We start from the raw sequence: 20,510 nt of genomic DNA, 5'->3' as shown, positions 1-20,510 counted from the left end.
ATAGACATCACAACTTTAGAACCAAGTATGCTAAACCTTTGGTGTGTTCAGTATTTGATAGCCTAACGTTTGTATAAGGTAGTAATTATTGTAACTCAATTTTCAAAAATACCTCCTTTTATTTGGCCCCCATGAAGCATATCATGTCACATATACACATATATTTGGGGCTATTTTGAACAGTTGAAAAAGTGGCCCCTTGTTTCTAATTTGGACCTTTTTAGCCTGAAAAGTGATCTCCCCTGCATATGGGGCTGATTATAGTCTAATCATGCACAGAGGTTCCAGGGAAATCGATATGATCTTTGTCAATTTGTTGAATCCTTAAGGAACAAATCAATTTAGCTTGATGAAGTCCTACATAATTATATACCTGTTAGTACTGATGAGGAGCAAATATAACATAGCAGAATACAACAAACATAATCAACATTTTCACCCTGTTTGTTTATATAGGGCTTCATTGAATATAACCAAAAGATTGATGACATCCTACAAACATAACTAGTTTCATTTCTTGGCCAAACCCCTTCCCTCCCTGCCACAAATGTAATCATGAAATGTTGACAATTTTTTGGTTGTATGATAAAAGGTAGGCTATATACTAGACAGGGTACTATTAAACTGGATATGTCATATAGGGTTACCCCTAGTATTGTCTTGGATGGGTAATAAAGCCGCTATAACTTGTGACACAAATACACTTACAGATTTCCTAACTAACTTTCTCAACTTGATAAACTTAAGTCTAAATTGGGCTATATGTATGTTTATTTATATTTGGCTATTCCCCCCCCCCCCCCACAGTTTGCAATTTTATCTGCACACATTGTTCAGCTTTGTCTAAGTATTAGATTATCCAAGCAACTAACATGCGAACCATACCTCAACAAGACATTGATAATTTCTGATAATGGTCTGCTTGAACCGTGTATCTTACATATACGGTGAGCAAAATCTTATTGTTTGAACCAAAATGTGTATACATATAATAGTTCAAAAAGAAGTTTAATGCCAAACGTTAATTTCTTGAATTAAAAACCCCTCAGACACCAACATTATCAAATAAATACAGACTTGATCTCAATTGAAATCTGTTTTTGAAGTGATTTGGTAGTTACACAGTTAATCTCGCTAAAGTATATTCACCCTGTGACCATTAGTATTAAAATGCTTAATAAATAATGCAAATTGCAAAGAGTTGTCAACGTTTGGACTACGATCTGTTTTCACACAATGATATTTATATGACAGGTACACAGGTTGGTTCAACAAGTGAATGACTGAAACATGAACCATTACATTGTAATCACCACCTCACAACTTGTAACCAATATACTTTAATGGGCACCAATGATTACAATCTCTTGTTTTGAAATTGGTGTTACATGTAACATAATATGATGCTTAATCCCGTGTCCCTCAAAATGGCATTAGCTTAATTAATTGACTTTATTATATGCAGCATTCAACCTTATAATATGAAAAGATTATTTTATTTTTTGTTATTCTCCCCCCAAAAAAATGACAAAGCCCATTTGTAGCATGGGATAGTGTTCGTCATTAAAATTATTTTGAAAAGAATAGGTGAGATACTATTATCAAATGCACATATCATGCCCCAATTTGATTATGTCAAGTGTCATCTCGAGTAATTTTTCTCTTGAACTTCAAACAAAAGTGTTAGGGCCTACATAATCGATTGGAAAGGACAATTTTTCAGCTGATAATTGAACACTATAAATGATTTAATGCTGATTATTTGATTTTGTAATTATATGTTCAATGTGTTTTGTTTATATCATGTATTTACATGTAAATATATAAATATTGTCTTGTAATTTTGCAAAATTTGTAAAATCCTATTATGATATTCAAACTAAAAAGAGGGCCTGCTTGGAAAGCAGTACTTGTAACTGAAGCTGTTTACTCTCAATAAAAATGTAATTCATACACATGCTAGCTATTATAGTTAGGCTTACGTATTTGATATGATTCACACCACCAAGTACTCTGGTTCCTTCTTTTTCCGAAACTGGGTCATTGTTTTCACTTGCATGGCTAATAAATTAAAAGTTTAAGCATGCAAATGATGGTAACCAATATATGGTGTTTCATGATGACTGAGTACATCAAGAATGACAGGGAATGTTAATGAGTGATGCTAAGCGCTGAAATGTCACATATAATTATGCACCCTAAAATGTTTGCATTAATGTAATCAACTGATAAAAATCATGAAAAAATGTTGATTGTTGCAATATGTTTATTAGTAGATATTTTTGAAAATGGTTTTGAAATGTTTGATATTAATAAAATAAAAACTCATTTTGATGAGGGAAAAACTTACAAATATAATAATGACACATTCTTCAGACCGATGTTTTTTACAAACGTAATGAAGTATTTTACCCCTTCTCCCAAAACAAAATTAGTTTCATTTCTAGGGCGTCATTGGTCTTTTGGATTGTTCTCTAAATGACAAATTGAAAAGTTGTTCTAAGAATTTGCATCAATGAGATCCTAAAATAATATCACAGGATTACCATTCAGGTAACCCCATTTGAAAATTACAATCCTTGTGTGGAAGATTAAGGTATGAATTTCCCATGAAATAGCCCAATTAAGTGTACCAACCTGAGACTCTATGAGGTTCTTGCTGTACAGATTCCTATCACTACGCTTTGCTTCATACAGATTCTGCTGTTGCTTTAGTTTAGTCTCAGCCTCTGCAATCTTCTTCTTGTAGTCAAAGATCTGCATCTCCCAAGCACTTTCACATCTTCCATGTGTTGCAACACCTGTGTAGCAGATAAAAAGAAATGTTGAATGGCATATTATCTTAGTTCTTGAATTCTTTGATGGGGTATGTCAAAATAAAACTTTTCTAAGAAGTAAGTACCGTGAAATTTTGTGAAATGATAAGAATGTGCGTAATAATTTGCTGTGCTTGTTTATATTATAGTGCAAAAGGCTAACAGAAAATAAATTCAAACATCCCTCCTTGGGATCTGCCCCCAGCCCCCTAAATGGACAATAGAATAAGTTTGTCCTCAAATTGGGGCACACAAAGCATGCCAGAAACTTAAAAAAGTAACAATCCCCTAGGAGGGGATTAACTGAAAAATATGATCCATGTAAGAAGCAAAAATAGCTGTTTTTAAATGTTGATTTAATCCATTCACAATGTCCTTGATTCCTATCTTATATAATAGACAAGATTATGAATAGATATAGGCGCATTACCTTCTGTGTCAGATCACTAGCTTCATTAATGTAGCGATCTCTCTCCTTTTCCAATTGGTAGATAATCTTCCGCTGTTTCTGTGCCTCATCCTTGTAGTTCTGGATCTCCTGCTCCAAATTCTTTTTAGACTGTTCATGGAGTTTCACCAGATTCAACTGCTTCTGTGTTGCACCAGCAGCCTGTACAAGAAACAAGGGTCATTTCTTATACATTCCATTTTGTCTAAGCAAGACACGCAAGTGAACTAATTTGCTGTGTGTATAACGGTCACAATATGCCTAGTTCCATGTGTCCAGGAGGGTAAGAGTTCATAAGGGCACTGTTGGGTAAATGGGTCACAACAAATGGAGACAATGGGTCCACAAAAGAAACCACAACAGCCACTATTGAAAATGCAAGCAAATATAAATGCATCCTCCCGCATGAAAAATGAACACGTCCAAAAGTACTGCGCGGAGTGCATGTATGCAATTATACAATATTTATGCACGGCTAGTAATTTACTGACGTTTGCTCTGATTAGTTCTTATTATCTAGGAGTGTATGATTATTATTTGACTGACTTACTAGAATAGTTCATACACTGTATTTATACGTAGTAATTGAGAATGTCGGACATGTTAAACAAGGAATTAAAATACATGAATAATATTATATTATATAGTGACCTAACCTGCTATAATTGAAGTCCGAATTAAAAAGACTAGTTTGCGCCTGACGTCAGGGCAAAGCCGCGACGTGATTGGTTGCTGATGTGCGCAGTACAGCATTTTCGGTCTGGTTGTCAGGACGTCATAAGCAAAGTAATCTTTTTAATTAGGTCTGTAATTATAGTATTGTCCTATGAACTCTGACCCTTCTGCAATATAAAAGGAACCCACAATTGTCACATGATTGCACATTCCCTGATATACCTTATATGTACACACAAGACATACTTGTCTGCATCATCAATAGCATATTACCAAGGATTCTCGAGTACTAATATACTATAGGATAAGCCACTCGTTTGCATAAACGAAGTCAGTCATTCAGCCTATGCGCTTTCATGCATGTGATGGCATGGCTGTGTAGGAGTGTATTTTCTGTGGAAGAGTTGATGCATGTTTACGTCATCGTTTCAAAAAAAAAAAAAATGGCGCTTGGCGAACATTTGGTCGAATCTTTCCATTACTATGATAAGGAGTATGATGAGGAGTTAGCTCAATATGGTAGGAAAATATTATAACCGAGGACCCCATGACGAGACTGGCTAAATAAGCTGTATTTTTGCCGGAAAGGGTCCGAATAATTGGCAGTCGATGGGCGCCATCTTGGAAAAATAGCTCGACATAGACTTCCCCGACAGTCGTTCAAGATTGAGGAGATTTTAACCTTACGATTAACCAATCCAATGTTGCGCACTCAAATGCCCTAGCAACTGTCAATCAAATACAGGATAAGTCCTTTTGACCAAGCGCGCATCATAGCCGTTCACACGTCACGTAAGTTTTAGGCTGCGCACTGGATTGCATAGCAACCGGCATAGTAACCGTCAATCAAACTGCCGTGAAGTGACTTCACTTTTTATACAGGGATTGAATACGAGTGTCACAGCCCTGATATTACATCAACCCTTTATTTTCAATTCATATTATGAAAATATTAAAGTTATCACTCATATAATACTTCCTGAAATTGATATCAAGTCCCAAATCCTATATCAAAATAGAAACGATATTACCTTAAGAAGATTTTTGTTGAGAATATCTCTTTCCCTGACCAAATCATCAATTGCTTTACGATCCATCTCGGTTTGCTTTTTATCAGCTTCAATTTCTGAGAGAAAAAAAAAGACAATTTTCAGTACATAAAGCCAAACATAAATATTATTACCGTTTTACCAATTCATGATACCATAAAGATTCACCTAATGGCCCCCATGGACTCCTTTGCCTTAGGGTAAATTTCACTTACAAATAGAGAGCTCACTTCTCTGAGAATCCTGACAAGATAAAAGAGTCTGTGCCCTTATTTGTTGGTGGCATTGTTACAAGAGGGCACTTTTAAAGGGCTCATATGGAGCAAATAAGTTTATATTATTTTTGTTGAAAATATTAAAGTTCAAATATCAAGGATAATATTCCTTTTGAATTTTTGAAAAAAGCTCATCGGGAAGGTGCAAAGATGTGAAAATCAAAACTAGCTTTTGGGGTCTTTGGAATCAGCGCGCAGTTCATTTGTGGAAAACTTTTCTGTTTACATGTCAGTGCAATGACCCGATGACGTCACAATGGGTAGTCCCTATCGCGACATGCAGCGGTGGTGCACTCCACGTACACACGAATGTTTCGGGAATGTTCCTGCTTTTAACCCAAATATCTCTTAAAACATGTCACAAAATCACAGAATCACATACCATTGTAAATACAGATATTATACATGATTACAATTCTTTAATTGAAAGTCTATAGGCCTATCGCTGCGTTTTTAAAGAAATACGGGAGTTGAAGGCCCGGTTGAAGGTGAAGGTCATGAACAAATTATATTTTTTGTCCATTTCAATCAATGGTCATTGCCAAGGGAAATTCGCAATTTTTAACATTTAACAGTAAGCCTATATCTTCGCGTTTTAAGATAACATCATCATGTGATGTTGTCTGGTATGGTATCATTTCCAAAATTCCTCTTTGTAAATTCTGAGATATTGAACAAAATAAACCACAACTTGAGCGGTGCATATCCAGTTTTTCGCTCCAGCTTTTACGCCAAGGCTGATTAATCTCTACGTGCCTACTAGGCATTTATGCATCATGTCCATGATCCAACGCAGTCTTCGCCAAGTTTTGGAAGTATTTTTAATATTATATTTTATCAAATATTTTTGTAGTAATTATCACAACAAATTAAAGCATGACTTAATTCAAAACAAATGTGAGCGTGAGACGGAGGCGCCCAGGCTTATGCCTAGCCGCCTAAATCAATCCGGCCAGCGACGGGAATTCAACCATCCGCATGATCGCGTATTATATTTCTCGTGAGCACAGGTAGGCTAAATTACATGTTTTTAATGGAAGAATGGAAGATTTATAGGCAATATCAAACTTTTTACTGAAACAAGCATAGCTGCATTTAAATAGCAGGATTATAGGCCAAGTTTAATATCATTTTACCGAATGTCAAACATGTCAAAAGCAACGACCTTCTTGGCTTATTCTTGCTCGAGTCATGGGAAGCACACGCATGAACTTATGCGCTATGCATGCATTGTTGCTTACCCGTGCTAGCCGCGGCACGGTAACCTCGGCACATGCCTCGGTACTGGCTAGGCGAAGGGTTAATTTGAGGTCTATTTGATAGCAAATAGGCCAATCATACATAGTTCATAATAACATTAAATACCAAACTGACTCTCTTTGGAAATTGGTTGTGGTTTTTCGAATTGTAAAATATGAGGGTTGAAAATCCTGTTGAAAAATGATCGGGGAGTACGAACTTACTGCGCATTGCATGGACGTCCAATCGCCATTCTAATTTCCATTCTGTTCTGAGTGCTCGCCTATTCGGTTTATGATTGTATTATTTGTATACATGTACAAGGCTGTCTTTTTTATTGTAGTAATCCTCAACGTCACAATTTATTGGCATGATGCTTTAAAAAGCCCCTAAAAACACACGGCAGGAAAAATGATTTTTGCACCTCGGGTTTCTGTGTTGAAGGAAATTTCACCCCCAACCCATTTCGCCTACACGCAATCGTGCCTACACGCCACGTCGCCTATACACCATTTCAGTGTTTGGGGTGTTAATTGGCTACATGGAACCAATATTTTTGGCAACCTTACCCCTACAATAATAAAAGTAGAATTATGTCCATTCTTCTTTTATATTCCACTATAAAATGCTTCCCAGAAGAGGTCGAAGGTCAGAATGGGACTAAAACTCAAAAATGGTCCTAACTCTCATCGCTAGAAATAATTAAGTCAATTATTGTGTTCTTCTCTGGTTCTTAGTTCTTGGGTTAAAACGTCAAATAGGTCACATAATAAATCATACACAAGGTCAAATTTTTTTAAATTGGTCCGATTTCACTAGTTTCAAATTATAGGCCTACCCCTAACATAAGAAATTACATTCAATTCACAATTGTTGCAATTTGAAATATTATGTCCCCTTCATAGTTAATGCAGACAAAGTACAATAAATTTGTAACAGATTTACCCATTTCATCTGCATTTCAACCGCTACGGGGAGGCATTCCCCCAAAATATTTTTGCCCCCCCCCCCATCCAGTTTGCCCCCCCCCCCTTTAAGGCAAATCTGTAAATTGCGTATTTATGATAAAGGCCTTGGAACTTTTTTTTTTTTTTTTTTTTTTTTTTATTTTGCAAAAAAATTTTAAAGTCGGGCCTATTTTTAGGGTCGGTCAGGTTACGCCAATTAAACAATATTATTTTTTAGGCCTTGGGGGATGTCATTTTCTTTGGCAGGGGGGGGTCATGAATATGTAGGTGACCGGAGTAATTTTTATGACCCCCCTATTGCGGGAAAAAAATTTTCGACCCCCTATCTTGGGTTGAAAATTTTACGATCCCCCCTTCCGCAGACTCAAGACAAATTATTCATTGCTGGAAAAAAGGCAAGGAGCACACCAAAACTATAGAGCTAAGTAAGTGTGCTTAGCACGTTCAAATTGATCGCGTGTGAAGGAAGGTGCGCGGAGCACACACAAATTTTGCATTATAATATAACGAAAGATTGTGCATATTTTGATTGTTAAATTATTAAAAAATGCACGCGCAGCGGGCGAAAATTTTGAGTCACCATCACCAGGCCTTAATAATTCTATAACCCCCTATTTTGGGTGTTAAAAAATTTTAATCCCCCTATATTAGGTCTAAAATTCTATGACCCCCTCGTATAATAATAATAAAAGCCCCGATGGCATGTAGGCAAAATAGCGTGGAGGCGGCATGGCATGGTGGCTAAACAGATTGTGGGCTAAGTGTTCTGTATTCCTGAACACGAGACAACTTCCGTAAAATTATGGTAAACACCAGGAGTAAACAAAGCGAGAATAAACTGTATTTCGTCCCGATTATTCACTCTCAGAAGGTGCGTAATGCATCATTTGTTCCTGATACAATTACTTACATAAATATTTAAAAATTCTGTTCAAATTCCTCGGTCAAATTCACATCGCAAGTCGTGACACTTCAAGTTCAGCACCACTCGCGCTGCGCTGCATGCACTGTGAATAATTCAAAATGATTACGTGAAATGAAACGAGAAAAACCTGAATTTCGTCCTAAATATTCACTCTCAGAATGAACGTAATACCACATTTTGTTCCCGACACAATAATATACATAGATATTAAAATATGTTCAAAATATTATCGGAAGTAGTGACACTTGAAGCCATGACTTACAAGCAAGTCATGACATTTCCACTTCGCCGTGACTTTGACCTGTCAGCCCCGCTGTTAGCTGTGTGCCTCGCTCGCCGGCTGATGACGGACCTGGACGGCGGTCTGACAAACCAGAAAAGATAAAGCACACACAAAGTCCCCGACCATTTTTTTAAATGCCCAAATAAACTACTAAATAATTATACTAATCTATTATACATTTTGTGACATGGGCTAACATTTTGCGCTATCCCATTCTGTTGTCAAATACGCGTGCGATCGGTGTTGTTGTTTGTTGATCTGACCCTGATCTGACGAGTACCCATTATGACGTCACGGGTCATGTTGGCTCTGCGCCAGCAGACTCGATCGTTTCAAAAGTCGGGCTCAGAAGGGCATGTGTTTTATTGCAAAAAATTATATTTTAAACAGTAAAAATGATTATAAATCATACTCCAGTCTGTTCATCATTGATTTCTGAAGCAAATTCTTTCATTTTCCGTCGGTGAAAAAACCCTCCATATGAGACCTTTAATATATGCCTAAAACTCCACTTATGTCAAGGGAGAACATGCCCCATTTGGTAATAAGGTGATCTCTTCAATCATGTTTTATTAATTTACTTCAGGTAGTAGAGTAGATTAATAGCATTTTGGCTCAATATTCAAATCAGCTTCTTAATCATCAGCCATTGTGTTTATGCGGCAGTAGAGTGGATCCATGCTCGTCCTTGCAGGGTTTTTTTTTCTTTTCGGTGCTCCAGTTTTCCTCCTGCATCTAAAATGGGACCTCTTCCAATATCCCTGTCCCATCATATTCAGTTGGCATCCCTTTAATTTAGTAACCTCTGGGCACTATTGGGCTTTGCCTGGCTTCGGCTGAATGTTGTAAATAAATAAATAAAATTAATTAATGCCCACCTTCACACACATCCCACCCCATTCTAAAATACTAATCACATAGACCCCAATGCAACATTATAATAATGTAGAGGGGTTCCCACACACCCCACCCCAATCAAACATACTAATCACATAGACCCCAATGCAACATTATAATAATGTAGAGGGGATAAAAAGGAACACGTTTCATGATAGTCATTTTTATTGTCACATACCTCTTTCCAGTGCCACAATCTGTGACTTGAGTGTCTCTTTCTGTGACTCTGTGTCTGTCTTAGCATCCTCCACTGAGCGCAGCTTACGTTGGATGGTCTCACGCATCTTACTCAATCTTATAGTATCATTCTTCAGACCATTAATCTCCTCTTCTTTGGACTGGAAATTAGAAGATAGAAATGATCAAAACAAGATTGTGACAGTTCTGCATAAAGAAAGACAAATGTTAAAGTACCGTATGTGGACAATTTAAGACCTAGACATAAACAACATTTGAAGTCAGGTGAGATATATTTCACATTACAATTAGATCAGATCAAGTTATGTAACTGCACACATGATTCTCAACCTACCTTTAGCTCCGCCACTCTAGTCTGGTTCTCTTGGTTGAGACTATCACAATTCAACACCTGTTGCTCAAAGTCCGCCTGTAACTTGGTGAAGCGGGTATTCAAGATGTCTGTATCTTTCAAGGTACGCTCATATAATATCTAGTACAGTGGGTGGAAAAGGTATCATCATAAAATGTTTGTTAGCTTGTGATTTGCTTGTTGCAGTATAGTTCAATTCAGTTCATGCTGAATATCAATGCTTTCTCAAAGACAATCCCTGTAAATATAGTTGGTTTCTTTGCAAGAGTGTATTTTCCAATTCTCACTGAATTTAAATTATTATTGGCATAGATTCAGGACCCTTACACACAACAGAGATCTGTTGCATTTAGCCTTTTCCTATTAATAAAGTAGGCTATATATAATAATATGCTATTAATTACTTCATATTTTATTTCTTTAAGGTTATGTATGATATCTTATTCAAATGTGGAATCAATCAATATGTTCTTCCATAACTGGTTCAATGCAAACAAACAATAAATAAATAAACAAATAATCATAAAAACAAACAAAACCAATCTTGCACCTTTTGCTCTTTAAGCTGCGTTTCTAGCCTTGCAATGTCATCACGATAACGCTGCGCCTGTTGATGCATTGATTTAATCTCCCCAGTCTTCTGTTCCAGCTCTCCTTTTGAGTGCTTGAGTTCCCGATCAAGCTTCTCCTTCGACGAGTCTCTCGCTGAGCTTCATTGCTACGCACTTGAATATCTTGTGCAAGCTGAAACACAATCATATCAAAGAAGTGAATGAACAGAATATTCCAAATATACAAATCAAAGCTATACAAAACATAACAATACTGTAGTAGCTACTTGGCTTTCAATATTAAGAAGCTAAATATTTTGTATGGTAGTAGATATTCTTAAGTTCCTTTTTCAAAATAGAAAACTTCAAAGTGTCATAGTACCATTTAAATAGTGTATTTGAGTTTTTTTAGTATCTTGTCCTTCTTGAAGTTGACATCAATGGATACTAAAAACTGTATCAATACACCATTTGTGTAAATGCTTAGGTCAGAAGGGAGCGCAACCTAGCTGTGTTTGCACTTAAATATTGAGACAAATAAAGCTGACACACAAGAGGAATATAACAGAGATCCCAAAGCTTGATATAAGGGTGATATTTCCACCCCATATGCATGATATTTCTTGAGAGGGGCAAATGCACAAAACCTTTTACTATATGTTATTGATCATAACTCAAGAACCACAAGACCTCTGAAAACATAATTTTGATAATTGGCTTCCTTGAACCATTTCCTATTTTACTGACTTTGTGAATAATATTGTTGGAAACAAAACACTATCTGGTAGTTAAATGTGTGTTTACCTCTGCAATTTTCTGTTCAGCTTCCTCTTTGTCCTGTTCAGCCTTCTGTTGTTTCTGACTGGCCCCTGCCAAGTTCTCACGTAACTTAACAATCTCTGCAAGTTGCTCATCACGTTCCTTGGTCAGCTCTTCTTTAGCTTTCAATAGCTCATTTACACTGCAATAAAAATGAAGAATGTAAAAAATACATGATACAAAATCCCAAACTGATTCTTTCTTGTTGGTGGTTAATTCAGACACATAAATTGATAAATGTTTGATGAATAAACAGTTTCTTGCACAAAACATTCACACCAAGTATCTCACTAAGATTTATAATAACTCATTTGAGAGAAATATAATTATTTCCCATTAACATTTAAACAGTATCATCAATGATTTATCCTTTGTGTAAATCTGTACGGAATTAGCCTAACAGAGAAATCTTTTATTCAAAGATTGCATACAGATTTATTCCGCAAGCTGCTTAATTCCTCAATGGAGTATTTATACTAGTCTCACTCATATCATACACCAAGGATACAACTAATCTATAATACATTCCACATTCATTTTTATAGAAAGCTGTACAAAATTATAGGGACAAAATAAAATAATATGACAGTACAAAATTCAATGTGATACAATCTGATCTGCTAGGCCAGCCCACATGGAAGGTTAACAAGAGACAACAAGATCAAATTCATTGTAAAACCACAATTTTTCATTTCACAAACAGAGGCAGCTTCACAAAGACTTCCCAAAGGGGGGGCAGGGGTGGTTCTTAGTGGAAAGCTGGGTACGGGGTTTGCAGTGCATTTTATAGTGCAGCAGATTTGCAGTTCATTTTCAGCCATTTTGGTATTACTTCAGGTTTAGAAATGGGGTATTTTTGTAAAATTTTCACCAAACATTTTTCATTGTTTTTTAACTAAAATTGTGGAATATTGAGCAAATTTATCATAATTTTGAACAGAAATAATAAAAAATACTTTTGGGTCTCTTTTGAGATGAATTTGGTATATTTTTGGGGTACTCTGTTTTCAGAATCTCAGCCATATATTCCTATCCAATCCAATCAAAAAATTAATGCAAGGACTAAATAGGACTAACTCAAATTAGGCAGTTCTGTTGACCATTGAGACGATACTTGTTATATAGCCTAAAAGTCAATTGTCACCTAATGACTGATCTTTAGACCAAACTTGAATGACTTATTATGTGCATTAACCTAGCAATTCTATCAATAACTATCCAGGCAAGTTGAAATGCCAGGAGGCTAGTTGTCAACCACAGCAGCTGGTCCACTATGCCAATGGGCAAGTTGAAATGCCAGGAGGCTAGTTGTCAATCACAGCAGCTGGTCCACTATGCCAATGGGCAAGTTGAAATGCCAGGAGGCTAGTTGTCAACCACAGCAGCTGGTCCACTATGCCAATGGGCAAGTTGAAATGCCAGGAGGCTAGTTGTCAACCACAGCAGCTGGTTCACTATGCCAATGGGCAAGTTGAAATGCCAGGAGGCTAGTTGTCAACCACAGCAGCTGGTCCACTATGCCAATGGGCAAGTTGAAATGCCAGGAGGCTAGTTATCAACCACAGCAGCTGGTTCACTATGCCAATGGGCAAGTTGAAATGCCAGGAGGCTAGTTGTCAACCACAGCATCTGGTTCACTATGCCAATGGGCAAGTTGAAATGCCAGGAGGCTAGTTGTCAACCACAGCAGCTGGTCCACTATGCCAATGGGCAAGTTGAAATGCCAGGAGGCTAGTTATCAACCACAGCAGCTGGTTCACTATGCCAATGGGCAAGTTGAAATGCCAGGAGGCTAGTTGTCAACCACAGCAGCTGGTCCACTATGCCAATGGGCAAGTTGAAATGCCAGGAGGCTAGTTATCAACCACAGCAGCTGGTTCACTCTATGCCAATGGGCAAGTTGAAATGCCAGGAGGCTAGTTGTCAACCACAGCAGCTGGTTCACTATGCCAATGGGCAAGTTGAAATGCCAGGAGGCTAGTTATCAACCACAGCAGCTGGTTCACTATGCCAATGGGCAAGTTGAAATGCCAGAAGGCTAGTTGTCAACCACAGCAGCTGGTCCACTATGCCAATGGGCAAGTTGAAATGCCAGGAGGCTAGTTGTCAACCACAGCAGCTGGTTCACTATGCCAATGGGCAAGTTGAAATGCCAGGAGGCTAGTTGTCAACCACAGCAGCTGGTCCACTATGCCAATGGGCAAGTTGAAATGCCAGGAGGCTAGATGTCAACCACAGCAGCTGGTCCACTATGCCAATGGGCAAGTTGAAATGCCAGGAGGCTAGTTGTCAACCACAGCAGCTGGTCCACTATGCCAATGGGCAAGTTGAAATGCCAGGAGGCTAGTTGTCAACCACAGCAGCTTGTTCACTATGCCAATGGGCAAGTTGAAATGCCAGGAGGCTAGTTGTCAACCACAGCAGCTGGTCCACTATGCCAATGGGCAAGTTGAAATGCCAGGAGGCTAGTTATCAACCACAGCAGCTGGTTCACTATGCCAATGGGCAAGTTGAAATGCCAGGAGGCTAGTTGTCAACCACAGCAGCTGGTTCACTATGCCAATGGGCAAGTTGAAATGCCAGGAGGCTAGTTGTCAACCACAGCAGCTGGTCCACTATGCCAATGGGCAAGTTGAAATGCCAGGAGGCTAGTTATCAACCACAGCAGCTGGTTCACTATGCCAATGGGCAAGTTGAAATGCCAGGAGGCTAGTTGTCAACCACAGCAGCTGGTCCACTATGCCAATGGGCTCCGCTGAGCATATTATAGCATGGAACCAGTAGCGGATCTCTGGTGTTTTATGGGACCAACATCCCCCCATATTTTTGTCAAAATCATGCAAAATCAGTCAAATTTGAACAATTATTGAGTCCTAACAGTTCATCAGACCCCCAAAATTTGTGATTAGTTTCAAATGCTGGCAGCCTATCACATTGCGTGGAGCGATAAGACACACATGAGAGTAAGGTTTTATAATAGGCACATGTATACAGTCAACCTGATTCAATACTTACTTAATGTCACTTTGTGTTTGCAGGTAATAAAGTAAATCAGGATTAACACATGAGATAAGCACACAAATGATGAAAATAGACACCTTCACAATGAATATGAAATAATGAGTAATTCTCACATAACAGTGAATAAAAGGGTAAGATAAGGTCATTCCTTTCTCAGGGTTATCATACATAGTAGTTTTAAATCCAGACTTTTTGTAAAAAAAAACCTCAAATTAATCATACATGCTACTAATTTAAATATCATTAAAAATATGACTTATAAAATTGTGCATTTAAATTGGAGGCTTGATATATTACATTTAGTATTGATTTGTTAAGAGGCTCTGCAATTAAAGGCCCATTCAGTGATTTGCTCATCCAATCATAAAAATCATCAAAATTCAGATTTTGGTACTTTTGTCATTGTCATAGATGTGCTAACATAGCCTGCTAGTGTTTCAGCCGAAAGCTGTGTATTTAAGACAAAATGATAGATTTTACATGAATCTGTAATTTATATACTGCCAGTATATAAACTAGCTACATGTATTTGAATGGGGCTTCAACTTTGTCAATACTGCTGTTTTCTTCTTTTTTTGCCAAATTTTTCATTTCAAAAAATACCAAGTGACAATTTGAATGACTTATCCTTCACTTTTAAGCAATTTAGAAACAATTTCATTTTTTACACTTGCGCTGGGATCACTGAATGGGTCTTTAAATACTAAGGAGAGTGACATGTTTTGCTTTATTGAATAAGAATACCCAACCTTACCAATACTTACATGGGGACACATGGATGGTTCATAAGGGTTCTACTATACAACACAAAATGTCAAAACAATTCACTCCTTAGCTATCCCAAGAATACCATTATGACGATGTGCATGTTTTAACCCTTTCATATGATCAGCATACCTGTGTTCCTGGCCCATAGTAAGACCTGCACCCTGTTCCACCAGTTTACTCAGGTTGGCAATCTCCAGCTTTAGACTCTGGATAGTCTCTCGAGCTCGTTGCTCCTTCTCATGAGAAGCATCCACCATCTTCCAAGCCTTCTCAATTTCCTACAAAGAAAAGAAGCAAAATGATAACACTGTATGTATTCAACTTTTAGCCTATTTAGTGACTTGTGTTACTATGTACGCACTTCTGTACATAAAATACATAGAATAAGGATGGAAGTTTTAATAAATCATTTTATTTCATTATCAAATGCTTTAAATATTTTTTGTAATTAAAGACAAAATAGGACAAAAAAGTTGCCTAACCTTATGTGGTGTGTTGCAGTTGCCTAACTTTATGTGATGTTTAACAGTTGCCTATTAACCCAACCGTACCAAACATCACAAATACTTCATTCACAAAGCATATAATTATGTAAGCACAGGTATCCCACATAATGCAATTGCTTCATCATACTAACAGTTATAGCTTAGCCGGCCAAGGTAGACCTCCGTAGCAAGGTATGGCCGTGTGAGTGTCTGGCACTCCTTTCCTTCCCCCTCTCCAAAATAGGCCTTGGGAATTAGGGTTAATCCATATGTGGTGTGTAAGAGTCGCCTAACTTTATGTGATGTGTATCAGCTGCCTAACTTTATGTGGTGTGTATCAGCTGCCTAACTTTATGTGGTGTGTAACAGTTGCCTAACTTTATGTGGTGTGTATCAGCTGCCTAACTTTATGTGGTGTGTATCAGCTGCCTAACCTTGTGGTGTGTATCAGTTGCCTAACTTTATGTGGTGTGTAACAGCTGCCTAACTTTGTGATGTGTATCAGTTGCCTAACTTTATGTGGTGCGTATCAATTGCCTAACTTTATGTGGTGTGTATCAGCTGCCTAACCTTATGTGATGTGTATCAGCTGCCTAACTTTATGTGGTGTGTATCAGCTGCCTAACTTTATGTGGTGTGTATCAGCTGCCTAACCTTATGTGGTGTGTAACAGCTGCCTAACTTTATGTGATGTGTATCAGCTGCCTAACTTTATGTGGTGTGTATCAGCTGCCTAACTTTATGTGGTGTGTAACAGCTGCCTAACTTTGTGATGTGTATCAGTTGCCTAACTTTATGTGGTGTGTATCAATTGCCTAACTTTATGTGGTGTGTATCAGCTGCCTAACCTTATGTGATGTGTATCAGCTGCCTAACTTTATGTGGTGTGTATCAGCTGCCTAACTTTATGTGGTGTGTATCAGCTGCCTAACCTTATGTGGTGTGTAACAGCTGCCTAACTTTATGTGATGTGTATCAGCTGCCTAACTTTATGTGGTGTGTATCAGCTGCCTAACTTTATGTGGTGTGTAACAGCTGCCTAACTTTGTGATGTGTATCAGTTGCCTAACTTTATGTGGTGTGTATCAATTGCCTAACTTTATGTGGTGTGTATCAGCTGCCTAACCTTATGTGATGTGTATCAGCTGCCTAACTTTATGTGGTGTGTATCAGCTGCCTAACTTTATGTGGTGTGTATCAGCTGCCTAACTTTATGTGGTGTGTAACAGCTGCCTAACTTTGTGATGTGTAACAGCTGCCTAACTTTATGTGGTGTGTATCAGCTGCCTAACTTTATGTGGTGTGTATCAGTTGCCTAACCTTATGTGATGTGTAACAGCTGCCTAACCTTATGTGGTGTGTAACAGCTGCCTAACTTTATGTGGTGTGTATCAGTTGCCTAACTTTATGTGGTGTGTAACAGTTGCCTAACCTTATGTGGTGTGTATCAGCTGCCTAACCTTATGTGGTGTGTATCAGTTGCCTAACCTTATGTGGTGTGTAACAGCTGCCTAACTTTATGTGGTGTGTAACAGCTGCCTAACTTTGTGATGTGTGTAACAGCTGCCTAACTTTATGTGGTGTGTATCAGCTGCCTAACTTTGTGATGTGTATCAGCTGCCTAACTTTATGTGGTGTGTATCAGCTGCCTAACCTTATGTGGTGTGTATCAGCTGCCTAACCTTATGTGGTGTGTACAGCTGCCTAACTTTATGTGGTGTGTATCAGCTGCCTAACCTTATGTGGTGTGTATCAGTTGCCTAACTTTATGTGGTGTGTATCGTGCCTAACTTTATGTGGTGTGTAACAGCTGCCTAACTTTATGTGGTGTGTATCAGTTGCCTAACTTTATGTGGTGTGTATCAGCTGCCTAACCTTATGTGGTGTGTAACAGCTGCCTAACTTTATGTGATGTGTATCAGCTGTCTAACTTTATGTGGTGTGTATCAGTTGCCTAACTTTATGTGGTGTGTATCAGTTGCCTAACTTTATGTGGTGTGTATCAGCTGCCTAACTTTATGTGGTGTGTATCAGTTGCCTAACTTTATGTGGTGTGTATCAGCTGCCTAACCTTATGTGGTGTGTAACAGCTGCCTAACTTTATGTGATGTGTATCAGCTGCCTAACTTTATGTGGTGTGTAACAGCTGCCTAACCTTATGTGGTGTGTAACAGCTGCCTAACTTTATGTGGTGTGTATCAGCTGCCTAACCTTATGTGGTGTGTATCAGTTGCCTAACTTTATGTGGTGTGTATCGTGCCTAACTTTATGTGGTGTGTAACAGCTGCCTAACTTTATGTGGTGTGTATCAGTTGCCTAACTTTATGTGGTGTGTATCAGCTGCCTAACCTTATGTGGTGTGTATCAGCTGCCTAACCTTATGTGGTGTGTAACAGCTGCCTAACTTTATGTGATGTGTAACAGCTGCCTAACTTTATGTGGTGTGTATCAGTTGCCTAACTTTATGTGGTGTGTATCAGCTGCCTAACCTTATGTGGTGTGTAACAGCTGCCTAACTTTATGTGGTGTGTATCAGCTGCCTAACCTTATGTGGTGTGTAACAGCTGCCTAACTTTATGTGATGTGTATCAGCTGCCTAACTTTATGTGGTGTGTATCAGCTGCCTAACTTTATGTGGTGTGTAACAGCTGCCTAACTTTATGTGGTGTGTAACAGCTGCCTAACTTTATGTGGTGTGTATCAGCTGCCTAACTTTATGTGATGTGTAACAGCTGCCTAACTTTATGTGGTGTGTATCAGCTGCCTAACTTTATGTGGTGTGTATCAGCTGCCTAACTTTATGTGGTGTGTATCAGCTGCCTAACTTTATGTGGTGTGTAACAGCTGCCTAACTTTATGCGGTGTGTAACAGCTGCCTAACTTTATGTGGTGTGTATCAGTTGCCTAACTTTATGTGATGTGTAACAGCTGCCTAACTTTATGTGGTGTGTATCAGCTGCCTAACTTTATGTGGTGTGTAACAGCTGCCTAACTTTATGTGGTGTGTATCAGCTGCCTAACTTTATGTGGTGTGTAACAGCTGCCTAACTTTATGTGGTGTGTAACAGCTGCCTAACTTTATGTGGTGTGTATCAGTTGCCTAACTTTATGTGGTGTGTATCAGCTGCCTAACTTTATGTGGTGTGTATCAGCTGCCTAACTTTATGTGGTGTGTATCAGCTGCCTAACTTTATGTGATGTGTAACAGCTGCCTAACTTTATGTGGTGTGTATCAGTTGCCTAACTTTATGTGGTGTGTATCAGCTGCCTAACTTAAATAAAATAAAAATAAATGTAGATATTTATATAGCGCTTTATGCCGTAAACAGCCTCAAAGCGCTTTACATTTATTCCGCCGTTATTAGAATATGTCGAACCATGTTTGCTGCCTACAAATGGCGCAGGGTTCATCAGTACAACAACTGTGACTACCCCTAACAGCTTCCCATTGCACCTGGGTGGGGTGAAGCAAGCGAGACAAAGCGCCTTGCCCAAGGACGCAACACAGTGGCGGGACGGGGACTCGAACCCACGCACGTAAAGCAAGCTCTCAGATTATGAGTCCAAGGCCGTAACCACTGAGCCACCGTGACCTCACTTTGTGATGTGTATCAGCTGCCTAACTTTATGTGGTGTGTATCAGTTGCCTAACCTTATGTGGTGTGTAACAGCTGCCTAACTTTATGTGGTGTGTAACAGCTGCCTAACTTTATTAGGCATGTAAAAGTTGCCTAACGTTGTGTGGTGTTGATCTGACTGAATTTAGCCAATTTAGATCTGTGTTGATCTGACCGGTGCATCCCTAGCCTTTATTCAATGCCAGAAAGGTAACTGACTTGCTGTGGAGGAGGTGCAGTGTCAATCCCCCACAGCAACATTACATGGAGAACATAGAAAACAACTGATGTGCAGTCATTATCCTCTAATTATGCAGACAGACATGTAAATACAAATATCTGCTCTAGCAAACCTTCTCACACCAGTAAGCTAACCACATCTTAATCCTAATTACCTTCTTGAGTTGTGCTATGGTGGTCTGATCTTCCTGTGACAGCTTCAATGCAGTGCTGACTTTAGCCGAGTTAGATACAATCTCTGCATTCAACTCACGGCATTTCTGCATCAGACGTTTCTCACTATCATGTGACTTCTTGAGGGCTTTGTGAAGCTTCTCATATTCAACACGGAACTTCTCAAGACTCCTGTTTAGATTAGAAAACAAAGTCATGACAATATGGACTGTCAACATGAACAAAGTATACATTATTTTTATATTACAGTAGCACATACCATAAGAAACCTGCAGTGTGTATAAAATACAGAAAAGTAAACCATTCATAATGCTTACAATCAACATACAAAATAGCTTACAATTTTGTTAGTTTGAGTTAGAAAATTAAGTTTCAAACGCTTCTCTGTGTCTGTATAGGAAGACATGGAGAACTGTGGCTGAAAGTAATAGAATTGAAGTAGAAATGACAGCACTACTAATATGCAGAGTGCAAATCCCCATTTCATTGAGATCAGAGAGATGTGTTGTTGGTTGGATATAAAAAGGTGATATAGGGGCCTATATATGAATTTGATATTTGATTATATGAATGGCAAATGAGCAAATATGAAAGAGAGAAGAAAAATGGTTTCAATAAGTTCTTAATTGTTGACTCTTCATAGAATGCAGATGAAAAAACTTGACATAAGTAAAAAATATATAAACAACTATTGGAATTTTTAAAAGGAA

General features: G+C 38.3%; 1 protein-coding gene across 1 annotated transcript in view; it reads right to left on the bottom strand.

Moving 5' to 3' along the window:
- LOC140146223 (cilia- and flagella-associated protein 58-like) overlaps nt 1–20,510 on the bottom strand; it is a 286,607-nt gene that overhangs the window by 259,151 nt on the left and 6,946 nt on the right. Inside the window, 11 exon segments of the mRNA XM_072168007.1 lie at nt 2,638–2,766; nt 2,769–2,801; nt 3,247–3,426; nt 4,971–5,065; nt 9,754–9,913; nt 10,108–10,245; nt 10,676–10,818; nt 10,821–10,869; nt 11,481–11,637; nt 15,414–15,562; nt 19,782–19,971. Coding sequence (XP_072024108.1) covers nt 2,638–2,766; nt 2,769–2,801; nt 3,247–3,426; nt 4,971–5,065; nt 9,754–9,913; nt 10,108–10,245; nt 10,676–10,818; nt 10,821–10,869; nt 11,481–11,637; nt 15,414–15,562; nt 19,782–19,971 — 1,423 coding nt within the window.

This window comes from Amphiura filiformis, chromosome 1 (assembly GCF_039555335.1).
Source record: "Amphiura filiformis chromosome 1, Afil_fr2py, whole genome shotgun sequence".
NCBI lineage: Eukaryota > Metazoa > Echinodermata > Ophiuroidea > Amphilepidida > Amphiuridae > Amphiura > Amphiura filiformis.
Note: the sequence above shows the minus strand (reverse complement) of the source record. Positions and strands in the feature narration are given on the sequence as shown.